This window comes from Hyperoodon ampullatus, assembly GCF_949752795.1.
Source record: "Hyperoodon ampullatus genome assembly, chromosome: 4".
Lineage (NCBI taxonomy): Eukaryota > Metazoa > Chordata > Mammalia > Artiodactyla > Ziphiidae > Hyperoodon > Hyperoodon ampullatus.
In genome coordinates this window covers 39467628-39482768 of record NC_136917.1, presented here as the reverse complement: position 1 = coordinate 39482768, position 15141 = coordinate 39467628, and the positions used below count along the sequence as shown (strand labels likewise).

The 15141-nt window shown below is 47.8% G+C and overlaps 1 protein-coding gene across 1 annotated transcript; it reads right to left on the bottom strand.

Moving 5' to 3' along the window:
* Positions 1-400: 400 nt before the first annotated feature.
* BTNL9 (butyrophilin like 9) lies at positions 401-13556 on the bottom strand (the record flags this gene model as incomplete). The annotated part of the gene is made up of 10 exons (XM_079703225.1): positions 401-1023; positions 1937-1963; positions 4590-4616; positions 4853-4873; positions 6077-6097; positions 6396-6428; positions 6604-6732; positions 9238-9519; positions 11393-11740; positions 13448-13556. The coding sequence occupies 10 exons, from the start codon at positions 13554-13556 to the stop codon at positions 401-403; spliced, it is 1620 nt and encodes a 539-aa protein (XP_079559351.1).
* Positions 13557-15141: the final 1585 nt, after the last annotated feature.

Sequence of the window (15141 nt, the reverse complement as noted above, 5' to 3'; positions counted from 1 at the left end):
ATACCTCTAATTTTATCCAGTGAAGTTTCTCCTCTTTTCCCCCCAATCCAGTTTCTTTCATGTCTTCCACAGTGAACACCCTGACTAGCAGCAACATGAATATATTTCTACTCATCAGCTCAAACCTACAACACGCACAAATAAGCTTTGGAATTGCCTTTTTTTTTTCAAAGAAAATCATATTCATACATATACACATACACATCTATTGATACATAGGCAAAGGTCTCCCTTTTTCCCATTTCTGCTATACTGAGCCTTTTAAGCCTTTGCTTGCGTTTTGGTTCATACACTGGGGTCGGTGTATTTGTTCCGTCTAGAGGAAGCGGGAGAGCAAAGCACTGACTGGGTATCCAGGAAGCCGCCCAGGACCCAGTCCTGTGGCCACGAGGGCGCCTCATCACATGGCCAGGGCGGGGTCCGAGGGCTCATAGGGTTGTAACCAGGTGTCATTGTCCTCCTCTTCGGGGACGCGTTTCTCTCTAACTGGCAATGGGCAGATGGTAAGTGGATCTGGGTGTTCACTGCCGTCATGGGCTCTAGGCCTGAAATACGCGCAGAGTGTCCCAGAGAAGGTGTCCGTGAAGGTGAAGATGTGGGAGCCATTGGATACATTGAAGAAGGACAGCTTTCCCGCCTCGCAGTCCAGAAAGATGCCCACGCACCGGGGTGGCACGCGCATGGTGAGCGCGACGCGGTGCGGGTCCAGCACGAAGTACTCGCAGCCGTTCCACAGCCCCATCACCCAGTAGCCACCCGCCGGGCTCAGGCGCGCCTGCCCTGCGCGCGGCACCGCTGCCAGGCACGCCCCTAGGAACCAGCGGCTGCGGCGGCCCACGTGCACCTCCCAGTAGTGGCGGCCCGTGGAGAAGCGCTCCCGGCTTAGAACGCACATCTGCTCGGAGAACCGCTGCGGGTCAGCGGCCGCTGAGCCTGGCACCATCCTGCGGGAGGACACGCTCTTGCCGTCCTCGGAGACCTCCAGGCTGGGGTGGGCGGAGCCAGGATCCAGGGTCACATCCACTGCGCAGAGGCATATGTTTAGTGCAGGTGAAGGACGGTTCTGCCCCTACTCCCACACCTGTCCCCTCCCCCGACAGGCAAACCCTCTAGTTATCCTGATGGATCAATCAGTGGAAGAGTCACCCCCTCTCCTGCAACCCCCTTCCCACCACCCTGGTACTGAAGGGGCATGAAAGTCACTTCCTAGTTTTTGAAAGTGATTAGAGGAATCCCATTTCTTTCCTGAACCCTGAACCGGAAGGTTCTTGAATTCCACGGTGCCATGCAGAGCAGAAAGAGCAAATGAGGTAGGTTTGTGGGGCTAGAGGTGGGCTCACTTTCCCCAAGACCTGATCAACGGGAAGGAGCTTAGGGCTGATTCTGTCCCGGCTGCTTTCACCACCCTGTGTGACCATGAAATCACTAGTGAGCTCTGGGACTCTTTTACAGCAATTTTAGGATTTTAAAACTGTAGGGGACCTCTGAGATCATCTAGTCCAGTACCCTGCACTCTAACACCCCATCCCCCCAAAAAAACCACACCTATTTGATGGATAGGAACCCTCTGTCAGATGATGTGGGAGATTCCTTACAAACTCTGTATTCTCTCCTGCAAAGAGGCCCCAGTAGCAACCTTTCTGCCAGATGGAAACAAATCTAGTAAAACCCAGAAAGCTATGTGCGTGTGGGAGCATGTGTGTGCACACAAACGTGTGCATGTGTGAGTGCAATCACATTAATGCATGCGAGCATGTATGTGTGCAGGCCTATGTGTCATATTATGTGTTTTATACGTGAGCTTGTGTGTCTGTATGTGGGCTCCATACTTGGCTCCTGGACAGACCCTTCCTCTAATCTCAGTTCTGGATACCTCCCTTCTACTTAAGATCCAGCCAGCCTAATTCACAAGGCACAGTTCCTTGGCTTCAGTTACCTGCATGTTGTTGGGCTGCTCTCCACTCTGAAACCAAACAGAGGGGAAAAAGAGGATCAGAGATCTGAGTCAGTAACCCTAGAACCTTGAGGGAGGCTCAAGATGCAAAAGGGATGCCTACAAACTAAGTAACCTCATTCCCACCATGATAGCTGGCTTGGATCCAGACTGGCCTGGGTCCACCACGGCATCTTCCCGGGAATTTGGGATTGGGTGGGGGGCTGGTGTCAGTGCTGGCTTGTACCAAAGCTGTGTACAGGCTGAAGTTGTGCTGGGAACAGTGGGATGACAGAGTATGTGGGCAAAGAGAACCAATACAAGCAACTGGGATACCTTAAAGGATGGAAATGAAGCCTCAATCTCTGACTGGCTTAGTCTCCAGGAGGCCCAGCTGAGCTTGGCTCCTGTCCTGAGACATCCTCTGGACACCCTGTCTTGCCCTCTTTCTTACCATGAGCCATTCTGTGTGGATTTCTGTTTTGTTTTATCTTCTTCTATTTTACAACAAAGAGAGCACCTTAGTCACAAAATGCAAAAGCAATAGAAGACATTTTCAGAGCTCCATAAATTTACAGCAAGGCCTTGCAACCCTGATTTTGCATCAGAATAACCAGTAGATCTTTAAAAATATAGAACTCTTGCATAGAATAACTCAATTCGATAAAGGTGTCAATTCTCCCTAAATTTATCTATAAATTCAAAGCAATCCCATGTAAAACTACTTTTGGATTTTTTTAGAAACTTCATAAATGTATCCTAAAATTTATATTTTAAAAAGGTCCGTTAACTTTAAAAAGGAAGGGGAAATGGAGGAGGACTTGCGCTTTCAGGTACTTTAAAAGCCAAAGTAATATGTGACCAAAAGACAGACCCATGAAGACATGGGAACTGAATATGCACTAAAGGTGATACCCAAATCAATGGGGAAATCATGGATGGTGTAGTAGGTGGCATTGGGAAAACTGACTCTTAATTCGGAGAAAAATTGCTGGATTCTTGTCTAATACCACATAAAATGGTGAATTTCAGATGTATTAAAAACCTGCACATAACACATATACAGTGAATAGAAGAAAATGTAAGAGACTGTCTTTGTGACCTAAATGTAAGGAAGATCTTCTTCAACAAAACTTCAAAAACACAAGCCATTAAGGTAAAAATGTGATGAATTAGCTTTTATCAAAATTGGTTATTTCTTTTCTTTTTCTTTTCTTTTTTTTTTTTTGTTTTGCGGTACGCGGGCCTCTCACTATTGTGGCCTCTCCCGCTGCGGAGCACAGGCTCCGGACGCGCAGGCCCAGAGGCCATGGCTCACGGGCCCAGCCGCTCCGCGGCATGTGGGATCTTCCCATCCCGGGGCACAAACCCGCGTCCCCCGCATCGGCAGGCAGACTCTCAGCCACTGCGCCACCAGGGAAGCCCTGGTTATTTCTTTTCAATAAGGGGCACCACTGGACAAAGCTAATAGCAGGTGACAGAAGAGAAGAAGGAATTCACAATGTATAATAACAATGAGGGATTAATATCCTATGTGTATATATCATATTCTATAATAATAATATTGCATGAAGGATGCCTGTAAACCAAAAGGCTCCATTCCCCAGCACTGACACCAGCCCTTTCTTGTGAATCAACAAGAAAAAGATAGCAATGCCATATGGAAAATAGGCAAAGGACAGGAACACTGTCAATTTTCAGAAGAGGAAGCCCAAAAAGCCAGCTAGCATATAAAGAGATGCTCAAACTTCTTAGTGTCCAGAGGAGTGCAAACCAAAAGAACCATTACTTATCCCCATTAACTGGTAAACTTAGAAAGCTGGCTCACACGGGATGTGGGCACATGGAGCCTCCATGCACTGCGTGAAGGATGATGGTGCTACCTTCAGGAGATCCTTCTATCCCACTTAGTGACACATCCCCCATGGGCCAGCAGTTCCCCTCTTGGGTATACATCCCAGAGAAACCTCCACACACAGCCAGAAGGCAACACGTTTTCAGATATTTATTCAGCATTGTTTGTGGTGTATAGAGTTAGAAGCAGGCTGGATGTCTACTCCAGGTGGGTGGCTAGCTCCAATGGAGTGCCCTGCAGCAAGGAGATACAGACTAGATTTACGTGCAGCAGCAGGGATGGATATTAAAACACAGCAATGAGTGAGAAAAGCAAGGAACAGCATGAGACTGTAAATGTCTTTACAGAAACTGAAGTGCACGCACGTGCCCAAAACAGAAATTCACCTCTTGCAAGAATACATACAAAATAAAGATACACATTAGACTGTTTGTTTTACGGGGGGAAATGGAGGAAGGTACAGGGAGAAATAATTACATATAAGGTAACATGCCTTATATTTACATATAAGGTAATTCTCACCAGGAGTGAGGGTCTTTGAGGGGGGACACCAGGAATCTAGGTGATTCTGATGTGCAACCAGGATTGGCACCAATGATTTACCGTATGCTTACACTTCAGGACAATATAAAAATAAATATAAAAGTAAAACTCAAATATAACCTGTACCAAGCAACATAGATTAATACATGTGTGTAGCTATGGAATAAAGCAGAATGAAGCATAGTTGGTTAGTCAGAGCAGGTGACTGGGATGCTGAGATGTGACGTGGACAGTGGGAGGAAAACGGGCTTCACTCACCAGCCTGGCCTTCAGCCCTTCTCCAGTCTGAAGCAGCCAAGGAAAAACAGAATTAGAACACCAGGTCCCTGCAGCTGCCTTGTTCACACGTCAAACTTTGCACCCACCCCTGCTCCTCTCCCCTTTCTCCTGCCACCCACACAGCCAGCAGAGTTCCAGCCTGGCCATCACACCTGGTTGGGAGATAAGAAGAACATACACGGATAACCAGATGCTACAAGGTGGACAACAAGAAATAGTTCTAAGGTGGGGGGGTCACTTACCCAGCTCCGCTTGAAGTTTCCCTGTAAGCAGAACACACAGAGAAAACATCAGCCTTTGGATGAGTGGAACCACCTTCCCAAGGCAGTTAGGCCACTGGGAAGAGGTTTCTTAGTCTTAAACCGCTGCTCACCCTGACCCCATCCTAGATGCTGCATCACTCATCTGCAGGATTCTTACACCTCATCCTAGTCTTTGCTCTAAGGCAGAAATCTGCACAGCGCTGGGAAGGGAAAACTGCTCTTGATACTGAGGGACCTCTTTCAAGGTTTCTGGTCTGGTTTGGAGAGGCTACTGCTCACTTGCCCTGTAATACAAGCTTTTCCTGGGGAGGAAGTCCTGTGTAAGTCCAGGCACTGAGCACACCCTGCAGGAGCCTCAGGGTCACTTACTGGGTACATTATTTAAAGAACTAGGAGGATATCACACTCAATTATTTCCCCAGGCCAGATACCAAAACTCTGATATTTTGCCACTAGAAACGCATTCCTCTGATTTCTCTAATCTTTGTCCTTTTTTAAGAGTAAGACTGGGAAAGGCAACAATATACACTAATTCGGCCTATGATGTTAATGACTTATTGTGGCTCTTTTTGTTGTTTGGTTGATTGCCTTTTTTGTTTGTTTGTTTTCCCCTCCATGACTAGGTAGACTGCAAGACAAGCTTCAACTTTACTATTTTGTCTGGTGTTTTACTGGGGCAGACAAGGTGGTTCTCAAAGTCTTCCCCCACCCATTGTGGCCTTCCCCTCTCCTCTATCCCCTCTTCCTTTGGATTCACTCTTCCCTCCTCCCCCAACACGGTTTCAAGGTGCTGAGTCCCCCTGGGAAGAAAAGTGGATTTGATAAATTGCTTTCACTTTGGTGCAAATTAAAGATGGCTTCCTTCCCAGTGACATTTGCATTAAAAAGAGGTTGTCCTAGGAAGATGAACCAGAGGGAGTAGACCTTTTTCAGTGGAATTGTAACTGAATTGTACACTTTGCAGGAGAGGGCCTGGCAGAGTCTTTCCAGAGGGTCTTAGGTCAGGTTTCCTTGGCAGGTGCACACAAATCGGTTTCGGAGGGTCAAGGCGGGAGGCTTAGAGGGATGGATTTCGAATTAGAGCGCTGCCATCCATTGCTCTCCAAAGGGCGCCTAAAATCACTGAACCCCTGCTTCCACCGTGCGCCGGGGTTAACCCCCTAGCCCACAGCCAGCACTGTGGGCATGGCACCCAGAACTTACCCAGCTCTTCTGTGAGTTTCCCTGGGGAAAGAAAACGAAGAAAAGGGGAAAATCTCCATGGATCACTGAGGCCTTGCATCTCCAAAGTGCACAGACTTGGAACCCTATGTACTCTGGAGAACCAGTTTGAGCTGGACTCGAGGAAGGCGCAGGCTCCGAGGCAGGAGAAGTGGAAGAAAACCTCTGCCACGCCCCTGCCCACCCCCGTCTCTGCCCTCTCCTAACCCCCCTGCTGTGACCTACTCGTCTTCTTCACCCAGCGTCCCCACTTCTGCGAGTCAGGGATGCGCGCGAAGAGCGCGTCTTTCCCTCTGCTTACCTTTGTCCTTCTCCGCCTGCTTCTTCAGCTTTTCTGCAAGGAAGAAAAAAGGGGAGCAGACGTGAGCGTGCGCGCTCCCCTGCCTGTTTCCACGACCCATGCCAGCCCTGCCTCCGCAGGATGGCCCCTCAGCAGTGCCCCGCTATGGCCGCCTCCACCACTGGGCAAAAGCCACCTCCAGGAGGGCAGCCCCCAGCCTGCCTGGTACCTTGGGACCTCCGTTGCTTCCGGAAGAAGTACAGCGCCAGCGTCGGGAGGAGAGCCAGGAGGATCAGCGGTCCCACCAGAGTCCCGAGGAAAGCTCTCTTCCAGGGAGAGGTTCCGGGTAAAAATACGTCTGGAAAACACCCCACATGGAGTTGTCTCGATTTGTTTTTCGCTAAACATTAAGTGAGAAGGCTAGTCTAGACACTGCGTGCCGGAAAACCCTCCCAGTGCCTGGTTGCCGCTTCCTGGGCCCCAGCATAGCCCTCTGTAAAACGGGCCTGAGAACCAGTCTGCAGTGCTCTAGAGAGAGGTAGCATCAGAGGACCAGCGGCGAACTTGAACTTGCTCAGCGCAGAGGAAGACACTGTAAACTGAAGGATGGGAAAGGAAGGCGCTGATGGGCTCTGCCCAGCCCTCCAGCTTAGAACCTCTGTGACCACAGCCCTGACCTCCCTCTACTTTTTCCTACTCTTGCTTTACATCTAAGGGCATGACAATCCAAGGTGTTGATACCTGAAACCCAGTGAATAACTGCCCTCTACCACTCTGACGAATCCACACGTCATCTCCCGCTTCTTGCAAACACCTGGCTTCTACTTCTCATCACACCTTTGGAAGAACTGTTAGCAAAGCTTTGTGGGGCTGACTGACACTTCTTCTCTTCCCTCTCCAGGCGTCCTAGGGAGGATCTGCCCAGAGGCAGAATGTGGCGCAGGGTTCGCAAGGACAGTGGCTGGACAGTAAAGAAATGAATGCAAGATAGAGAGCAACCCTTTAGTAACTCTTGTGGCAATTTAATAGAATAATTTTGTGTCTGTTGAAGATAATAAGAAATTGGTGCTTTTATCTCAGTGGTCTTTAACTTTTTTTATCATAGTAAAATATACACAACATAAAATTTACTATCTTAACCATTTTAAGCTTATAGGCCAGCAGCATTAAGTATATTAACATTGTTGTGCAACCATCACCACCAGAACTTTTTTCATCTTCCCAAACTGAGACTCTATACCCATTAAACACTAACTCCCCATTCCCCCCACACCCCCAGCCCCTGGTAACATCTATTCTACTTTCCCTCTCTATGAATTGACTATTCTGGGTACCTCATATAAAGAGAATCATACAATATTTGTCCTTTTGTGTCTGGCTTATTTCATTAGGCATAATGTGTTCTTTCGGTTTCTAATTTTATTTTTCTAGCAGTGCATTTTTATTGTCTTGGTTAAAAGTGTTGAGCTACAAAGGATTGGTCCTTCACCACAGGTGTTTTTGAAGCACTGACTTAGGGGTTAAAGAGCTCAGGGTCCTGTGCCTCCCTGACCTGCAATCTCCAGCCTCTCCTGCATCTTTCCAGCTCCTCAGATAGCTACACACATTTCCATCTCAGGACCTTTGCACTTGAATGGCCTCTACCTGAATGGCCTCCTTGCAGATATCCATGTGACCCACACCCTTTGTCAAGGTTAAACACAAATTTAAAAACTGGATTTCCCCTGGTGCAAAAATGGAGGGAGATTCCCATTTCCCTTCTCTTAGAGTATTTCCTTTAGAAAATTTGTCAATTCTTTCTCTATCCCCTCAAGATGTATACAAATCTTTCTGAAAGGTAAATAAGCCCCTTGCCAATTTTAAAACCCAGGAATGTTTTTCTTAAGGAGCTAGAGCCATCTCTTTGAAAGGGAAACATCAAGGAGAAAGTACCCTTATCTCCAGGTCTGCTGGGAGTTTCACTTAGGTACCTGGCTCCAAGTTGTAATTACATGCTTGTCATAGAGATAAGAGATATCTTATTTCTCCTTTGGATAAAGACAATTAGCTAACACAGATGTTACTCTTTACCCAATTACCAGGTAAATTTGGGGTGAACTATGTGTGACACATGGTGCTTATCAAGTCCTCTTACCTGAGGACAAGTTATCGCTTATAAGGGTGAGATTTCTTTCTGTTATGATAATATAACTATTGATTTGGACCATGTGAAACATGGCCCATAGGTTGGGTTTATCCTCAAGACTTAAAACAATTAGAGCCATGAACGTTAAATCCTTCAAATGGGCGCCTCACAATAAAACTGTGATCCTAGATAATGGTCTTCCTTTGAACTCAGTGCCTAACTGGTCTTCTTCCCTGATCCACCACTTTTAAATCCATATATACACTCCACCCCGCCTTAGCTTGCTTCCCTGCTTCATGTTTCTCTGTCTCAGATAACATCTTCTAACATGTGCTGTAATTTACCCTTTTGTGTATCTGTTTCCCCCGCTGGAATGTGGACCTGAGGCCAAGGGTTTGGGGACCATTGTGGGTGATCAATAAATATTGTTTGAGGGATAAAATTAGGAACACATGGGCTCTCATGATGCCCTCTAATAACTAGAGTTTCTGGATTTTAGTGCCTGGTCTTTGGTTCATAATGTTGGCTTTCTGAGGCCTCCCCCAATTACTGTTTGGGTTGTCAGTTTTACACTCATTAGGCTCCTGATATTATGGCTGACTTTCAAGGTGTCAGGTTTAACCCACCCCATACACAGCCAGGCTCCAGGGCCATTGTGTCCTAATAGATCGTGTTTGGGATAATGGACATGGAGAACTTGAAGACTAGGAAGATGAGGGTGTGCTGGCACCCACTGACCTGCTATCTGGACCACGAACTCTTTCTTCTGGCCCAGGAGGGGGTTCTGGATGGAGCAGGACACGTTGCTGTGGGCCCCCCCTTGGACGACCACAGAGGTTTCCAGACTGAACAGGCCTTGGGCATCCTTGACGATGACTTCAGTCTCTGGAGGCAGGCATCGTCCCTGATGGTCTCTCCACTGAGACTGTGGCTTGGGGTACCAGCCACTGGAGGTGCACCTTAGTTGAATGCCTCCCTGCTTGAAGCCCTCAAGGGAGATGTGAGGGTCCGAGCCCAGCCCTGAGAGAGGCAGGAAGAGTGGGAAAGATCAGGCTCCTTCCCAGAAGTTGTATGTGAAGTTCATGCCACCATTCACCATCTGCAGTCACCATAAGGCATCATGACTGTGACTGCGCTTAACACATTTGTGGGCTTGCAGCCCTCCACCAGTGGACTATAAATGACAGGCTAAATCACCGGTGGCATGTGGGGACAGCACTACCTCTGAAGGGCATTTGAAAATAGGGAAGGGCTACTGATATTTAGTCATATAATGCAAGGGACAGTCCCCCTAGAATGAAGAGTAATCCCACCCCAAATTTCAATAGATTGTCTTTTCTCTCTCTTGAATCCCACTGGCACTCAAGTGGCTTTGTTATATATACTTCTTTATCTCTCTATCCAAGTAAGCTAGCTTTATATTTTGAATATGCAAAACATTAAGATGGTTTAAACATCAATACTGTAAAAAACAGTAGATCAAAAAAGCCCCAGGCGGGCTTCCCTGGTGGCGCAGTGGTTGAGAGTCCGCCTGCTGATGCAGGGGACACGGGTTCGTGCCCCGGTCTGGGAAGATCCCACATGCCGCAGAGTGGCTGGGCCCGTGAGCCATGGCCACTGAGCCTGTGCGTCTGGAGCCTGTGCTCCACAGCGGGAGAGGCCACAATAGTGAGAGGCCCACGTACCACCAAAAAAAAAAAACAAAAAAAACCCCAGGCATTTCTCCATCCTTTCCATCCCATTGCACCCTCTCCTCCCTTAAGTAACCAATTTCATTAGCTTCTAGTTTATCCTTCTTGTTTCTTTTGTGCCATGTTTCTCCTCCTTTCTTACACAAAAGCTAACATGCTATAGAACCTCTTTTGCGTCTTCCTTTTTTCTCTTAAAAACATCACATAAATCACTTCACATCAGCTTAGAGCCCTTTCTCATTTTTTTAGCTGCATAGTGTGATAGACCACGCTCAGCATCTGTGCTTGGACATTTAGGGAGTTTCCACTGTTGTACAATGTAAACTTATACATATGCCTTTTTTCATACTGGAGCTGTGGGAGGTGTATCTTCAGGGTCAACTCCTAGAGGTAGAATTGCTGTTCAAAGGGTAGATACACAGGCAGTCCTGTTAGCCATTGCCTAATCCCCCTGACCTGGAGCTGCAGGACTTTGAACTCCATCAAGAAGGTAGGTGGGGACTTCCCTGGTGGCACAGTGGTTAAGAATCCGCCTGCCAGTTGAGGGGACACGGGTTCGAGCCCTGGTCCAGGAAGATCCCACATGTTGCGGAGCAACTAAGCCCATGTGCCACAACTACTGAGTCTGTGCTCTAGAGCTTGCGTGCCACAACTACTGAAGCCCACGTGCCACAACTACTGAAGCCTGCGCGCCTAGAGCCCGTGCTCCGCAACAAGAGAAGCCACTGCAATGAGAAGCCCGCACACCACTACGAAGAGTAGCCCCCACTCCCCGCAGCTAGAGGAAGCCCACGCGCAGCAAGGAAGATCCAATGCAGCCAAAAATAAATAAATAAATAAATTAATTAATATAAAAAAATAGGTAGGAGGGGGCCTGCTTCCCTACACCTCCACCAAGAGTGTGTGGTCCAAATATTGAATGTTTGCCAATCTGATGGGTAAAAAAATTGTATCTCTGTAGCTTTAATTTGCCTTTTTCTCACTATGAGTAAAAGTAATCATCTTTTCTTATGTTTCAGGGCCATTTGTGTATCTTTTTTGTGTGCATTTTTTTGTTCATTTTCTAATGAATCTTTCTTTTTAATACTTTTTTTAAAAAATTAGAGATATTTTCCCTTTCTCTGTTCTTTTCTATCTACTCTTGACCTGTTTCCAAATGGACCATTTTCTCCTCTCTGTTGGGGCTTGACCTGGTCACGCACCTGCCACCTCCAGCTCCCAGACTGCTTCCCCAGTGAAGTCGCTGGAGAGGAAGCGGCACCCGTATGGACCCTCGTCGGCGGGGACCACGGGGTGGAGCCTCAGGGTCACGCTGCCATCAGCGATCTCGTCCGTGACGAGTTTGGTCCTGTTCTGGAACTGCGCCATCTGCTGTCCATAGAACTCCTGCCGTTCCCGGTACAGGTGCACCACGTCCGAGGCCTGGCTCCGGAACCAGCGGATCTCCATGTGCTCGGCGTCCCGGTACGGCGACAGATGGCACGAGAATTCCACCTCATCCCCGACGTGTGCCAGAATGGGTTCCCCATGGCCTACCACTCTGACCTCCTCTAGGACGAGAACCCAGACAATGGCCCAAATCAGCACTCCTCAAATATGTTTTTTTGCAGTAAACCATTCAAATGACAAAGGTGAGACACTCTACAGGATGACCGGTCCGGTTGCTTGAACAAGTAATTGTCATGAAAAAGTTGAGTGTGCCACATTAAAAAATACACAAGGAACATTACAACCAGATACAAATGTGTGGTGCTGGACTGGTAGTTGGTTTGAACCTACCAAATGCAAATATTATTTTGGGGACAGTTATGTAAATATGGCCAGGGAATTAAATTAAATGGAATCTTTGGCAAAAAAAAAAAAAAGCAAGTTTCAAAACCATATGTACACTATCCTCTTATTTGATTAAAAATTTGACATATTTGCATAAATGTGCAGAATAAAAGATCTCAAGGGAAATAGACCAAATTATTGATAGTGATAAGTTCTGCCTGGTGGGAATAGATGTTTTCTTATTTTTGCTTTGTCTGATTTTCTAACATTTTATAATGCACATGGACAGCTTCTGTAATAACAAAGGGTATTAAAGTAATCTAGGGGGGCTCCTTGTTTCATGGGTTTTCCTATCTAAGGCCAAATCCTGCTTTCAAGATTTGAATTTATCTGGATCTTTCATTTGATTGTTCTCTGCAGTGATGTCTCGGCATGGCGCCTCTACTCGCAATTCCCATGAGAGTTGCTATTCCTGCTGCAGTGCCTCTCTACCCAGCATGACTTCATTCTTTTTTCTGGCTTCTGTACACCTCCTTTCCTTCGTTCAAAGCTCAGCTTAATCCCACCCTGAATTCTTCCTTTATGAATCTCTCCCATCCTTCACTTTGCCCATATAGCATGGGGGCACCTTTCTTCACTCCATTTGAGAACCCTTATTGCCCACCGGGTGTAGCCCTGATACCATCCCTACCAGCTTCCCTCTCCAGGTTCTCTCCAGCTGTCCCTGCCCCCATGCCTGACGCCTGGCCCTCTTCTGGGCACAGCCTGCCTCAGTTTACTCTCCATCTGTCATCTTCCTGGAGAATGTGCATCCTGCAAGGCTCTACTCAAATAATACCTCTTTTCTATGGCCCTTCATGGCTTTCTGGAAAAAACAAACTGGTCTCTTAGTTGTGCTCCCAAATCCTTGGGTGCATTTCTCTTGCAGCTCTGGTCACACAGCTGGACAGCCATGTATGTCATGTCTGTCCCCCTGCCTTGAATGACTGAGGATCTGGGCTGTGCCTAGTCACCTTGGTATCCCTGGTTTCCAGCTCAGGGAATTAGGGAATTGTATTTGCGTAACTAGTTTACACTCTCTGTTAGTTGCTTCTTTCATGAGAGATGGTAAGATTAGGATCCTCCCTGCCGTTCAAAAGCTATGGCTTATATGCAGGAGAGGAGTTAAAAATATTTTCCAACTGGTTCAGCCTAAGCACAGACCAATAAGAATCTCCTGGCACCCTGCTGCTATGCCTTCTGCCATGCTTGTGAGCTGTGGAGCTGTGGGTGGCTGCAGGGATGGTGGGGGAGCACTGTGGGGCTGGATGGTGTTTGGGGGTGGTGGCTCTTTAACAACTGGGATGGAAATCTTATATTTTAGCCCCTGGCACAGCCTGGTACCAGGCTACAAGATCTCAGCCCTGGGATCACCTGCAGAAGGGGTGGGCAGAAGCTGAGGTGCTCACGTCCTGGTTGGCTGGGCTGCAGATTAGACAGGTTACCTGAGTGCATCTCCCCGGGCTGAAGCAGGAGGAGGAGGTGAGTGAGGAAGGAGAGACTGCTGGGAAGACGTACTCGCTGGTAGGAGTCCAGGGAGACTGGGAAATCCATCACTTTTCCTCAGCAGTGGGGGCCACCTGGAGAGGGACAAAGAGATACTGGAGTGACGCAGGAGAGCTGGAACTCCATGCATCAGGCCTGACGTCTGTCACTGCCTCAATTATTTTTTGTCTGGTTCTTGCAAGCTTCAGTGCCTGGCTTCTTTTCAATCATAGCCAGATGTGAGAGCTGCTTCTAATTTTAACAGGAGGCACTGTTTATGGCATTGTTGGCCTTGCTTGGACTCACAGAGCTGAGAGAGGACAAGGCCAAAGGGTCCCAGAGGAAGCAGCTTCTGAGCTTCGCATTGTTTAGAGCCAGGAACAGAGCCATGCATTGTTTTGGGGCTGAGCTAGGATTTAGTGACTTTGCCCAAACAAAGGGAAACCTGTAAGGATTCCCAGATGCATTTTCCTTCTCTCTGCCCAACCTTGCTCCCAGTTCCCTTTGACCTGGAACATCAGGTCCACAAGACAGAGGAACAAACAAAGAGTTCTAATCTTTCCGAAGTGGGATGCATGCCTGGCTGCCTTTTAACTCCAGCCACATCTAGGACACCTTCTTCCATCCCTGAGACTTCAGGTGGAGCTCCCAGGAGGTCAGCTGGCGACTGTCACTGAGTCAGTAGCATCTTTGAGACCACAGTGATGGTGCCGTCCCATCTAGCCCTCCCCATGCCTCGTCTGTGGCACTGGAGACCCAGCCCCAGGCAAGGGCTGTTCCCTCTTCACTCCTGATGCCCCTTTGGGACCTGAAGTAATGCCTCACAGCGTGAGACCCAGTGAGCCTGGGCAGCTGTACATCTTGGGAGATACATAAGCCTCTCCACATTTCTCCTCTATTTAGTTGTGAGACTTTAGACAGATGATGTAACTTGCTGAACCTTAATTTCTTTGCTTAAGCCATGGAAGAAACCAGTCCAACTCAGAGGGTTGTTAAGCTTAAGCCTCCTATGGGTGGGATGGGTGCTCTCTAAAGAAAAGTCAGGGACTTCCCTGGTGGTCCAGTGGTTAAGACTCCATGCTTCCAATGCAGGGGGCCCCCCGGTTTGATCCCTGGTCAGGTAACTGTATCCCACCTGCATGCCACACTAAGCTCTCTCATGCCACAACTAAAAAGATTCCGCATGCCCCTAACGAAGATCTCGCATGCGGCAACAAAGATCCCACGTGCAGCGACTAAGATCCGGCACAGCCAGACAAATAAATAAATATTTTAAAAAGCCAGCTCCTCTCTCTGCCTCCATCTTCTTCCAGAGGCTGCCTCCCTCTCCTTTCATGCCATCATAGCACCCCCAGAGCAGAAAGCCCCATGCAGTTTCTACTCTCCAGCTCCCCGTCTCCCTTCTCCCTCTCTCTGGCCCCCCACTCCACTGTTTGGTTTTCCTTTTCCCACAGACCTGCGAGGTGGCACGTGTCCCTGGGGTCCTGTGGCTGCAGAGTCCCAGCCACACTATCAGCAATATCACTAGCGGGTTGTAGATGAAGGACTTTCAATTTTTTTGGAAATATAGTTGATTTACAATGTTGTGTTCATTACTGCTGTATAGCAAAGTGATTCAGTTATACACATATATATATTTTTAATATTTGTTTCC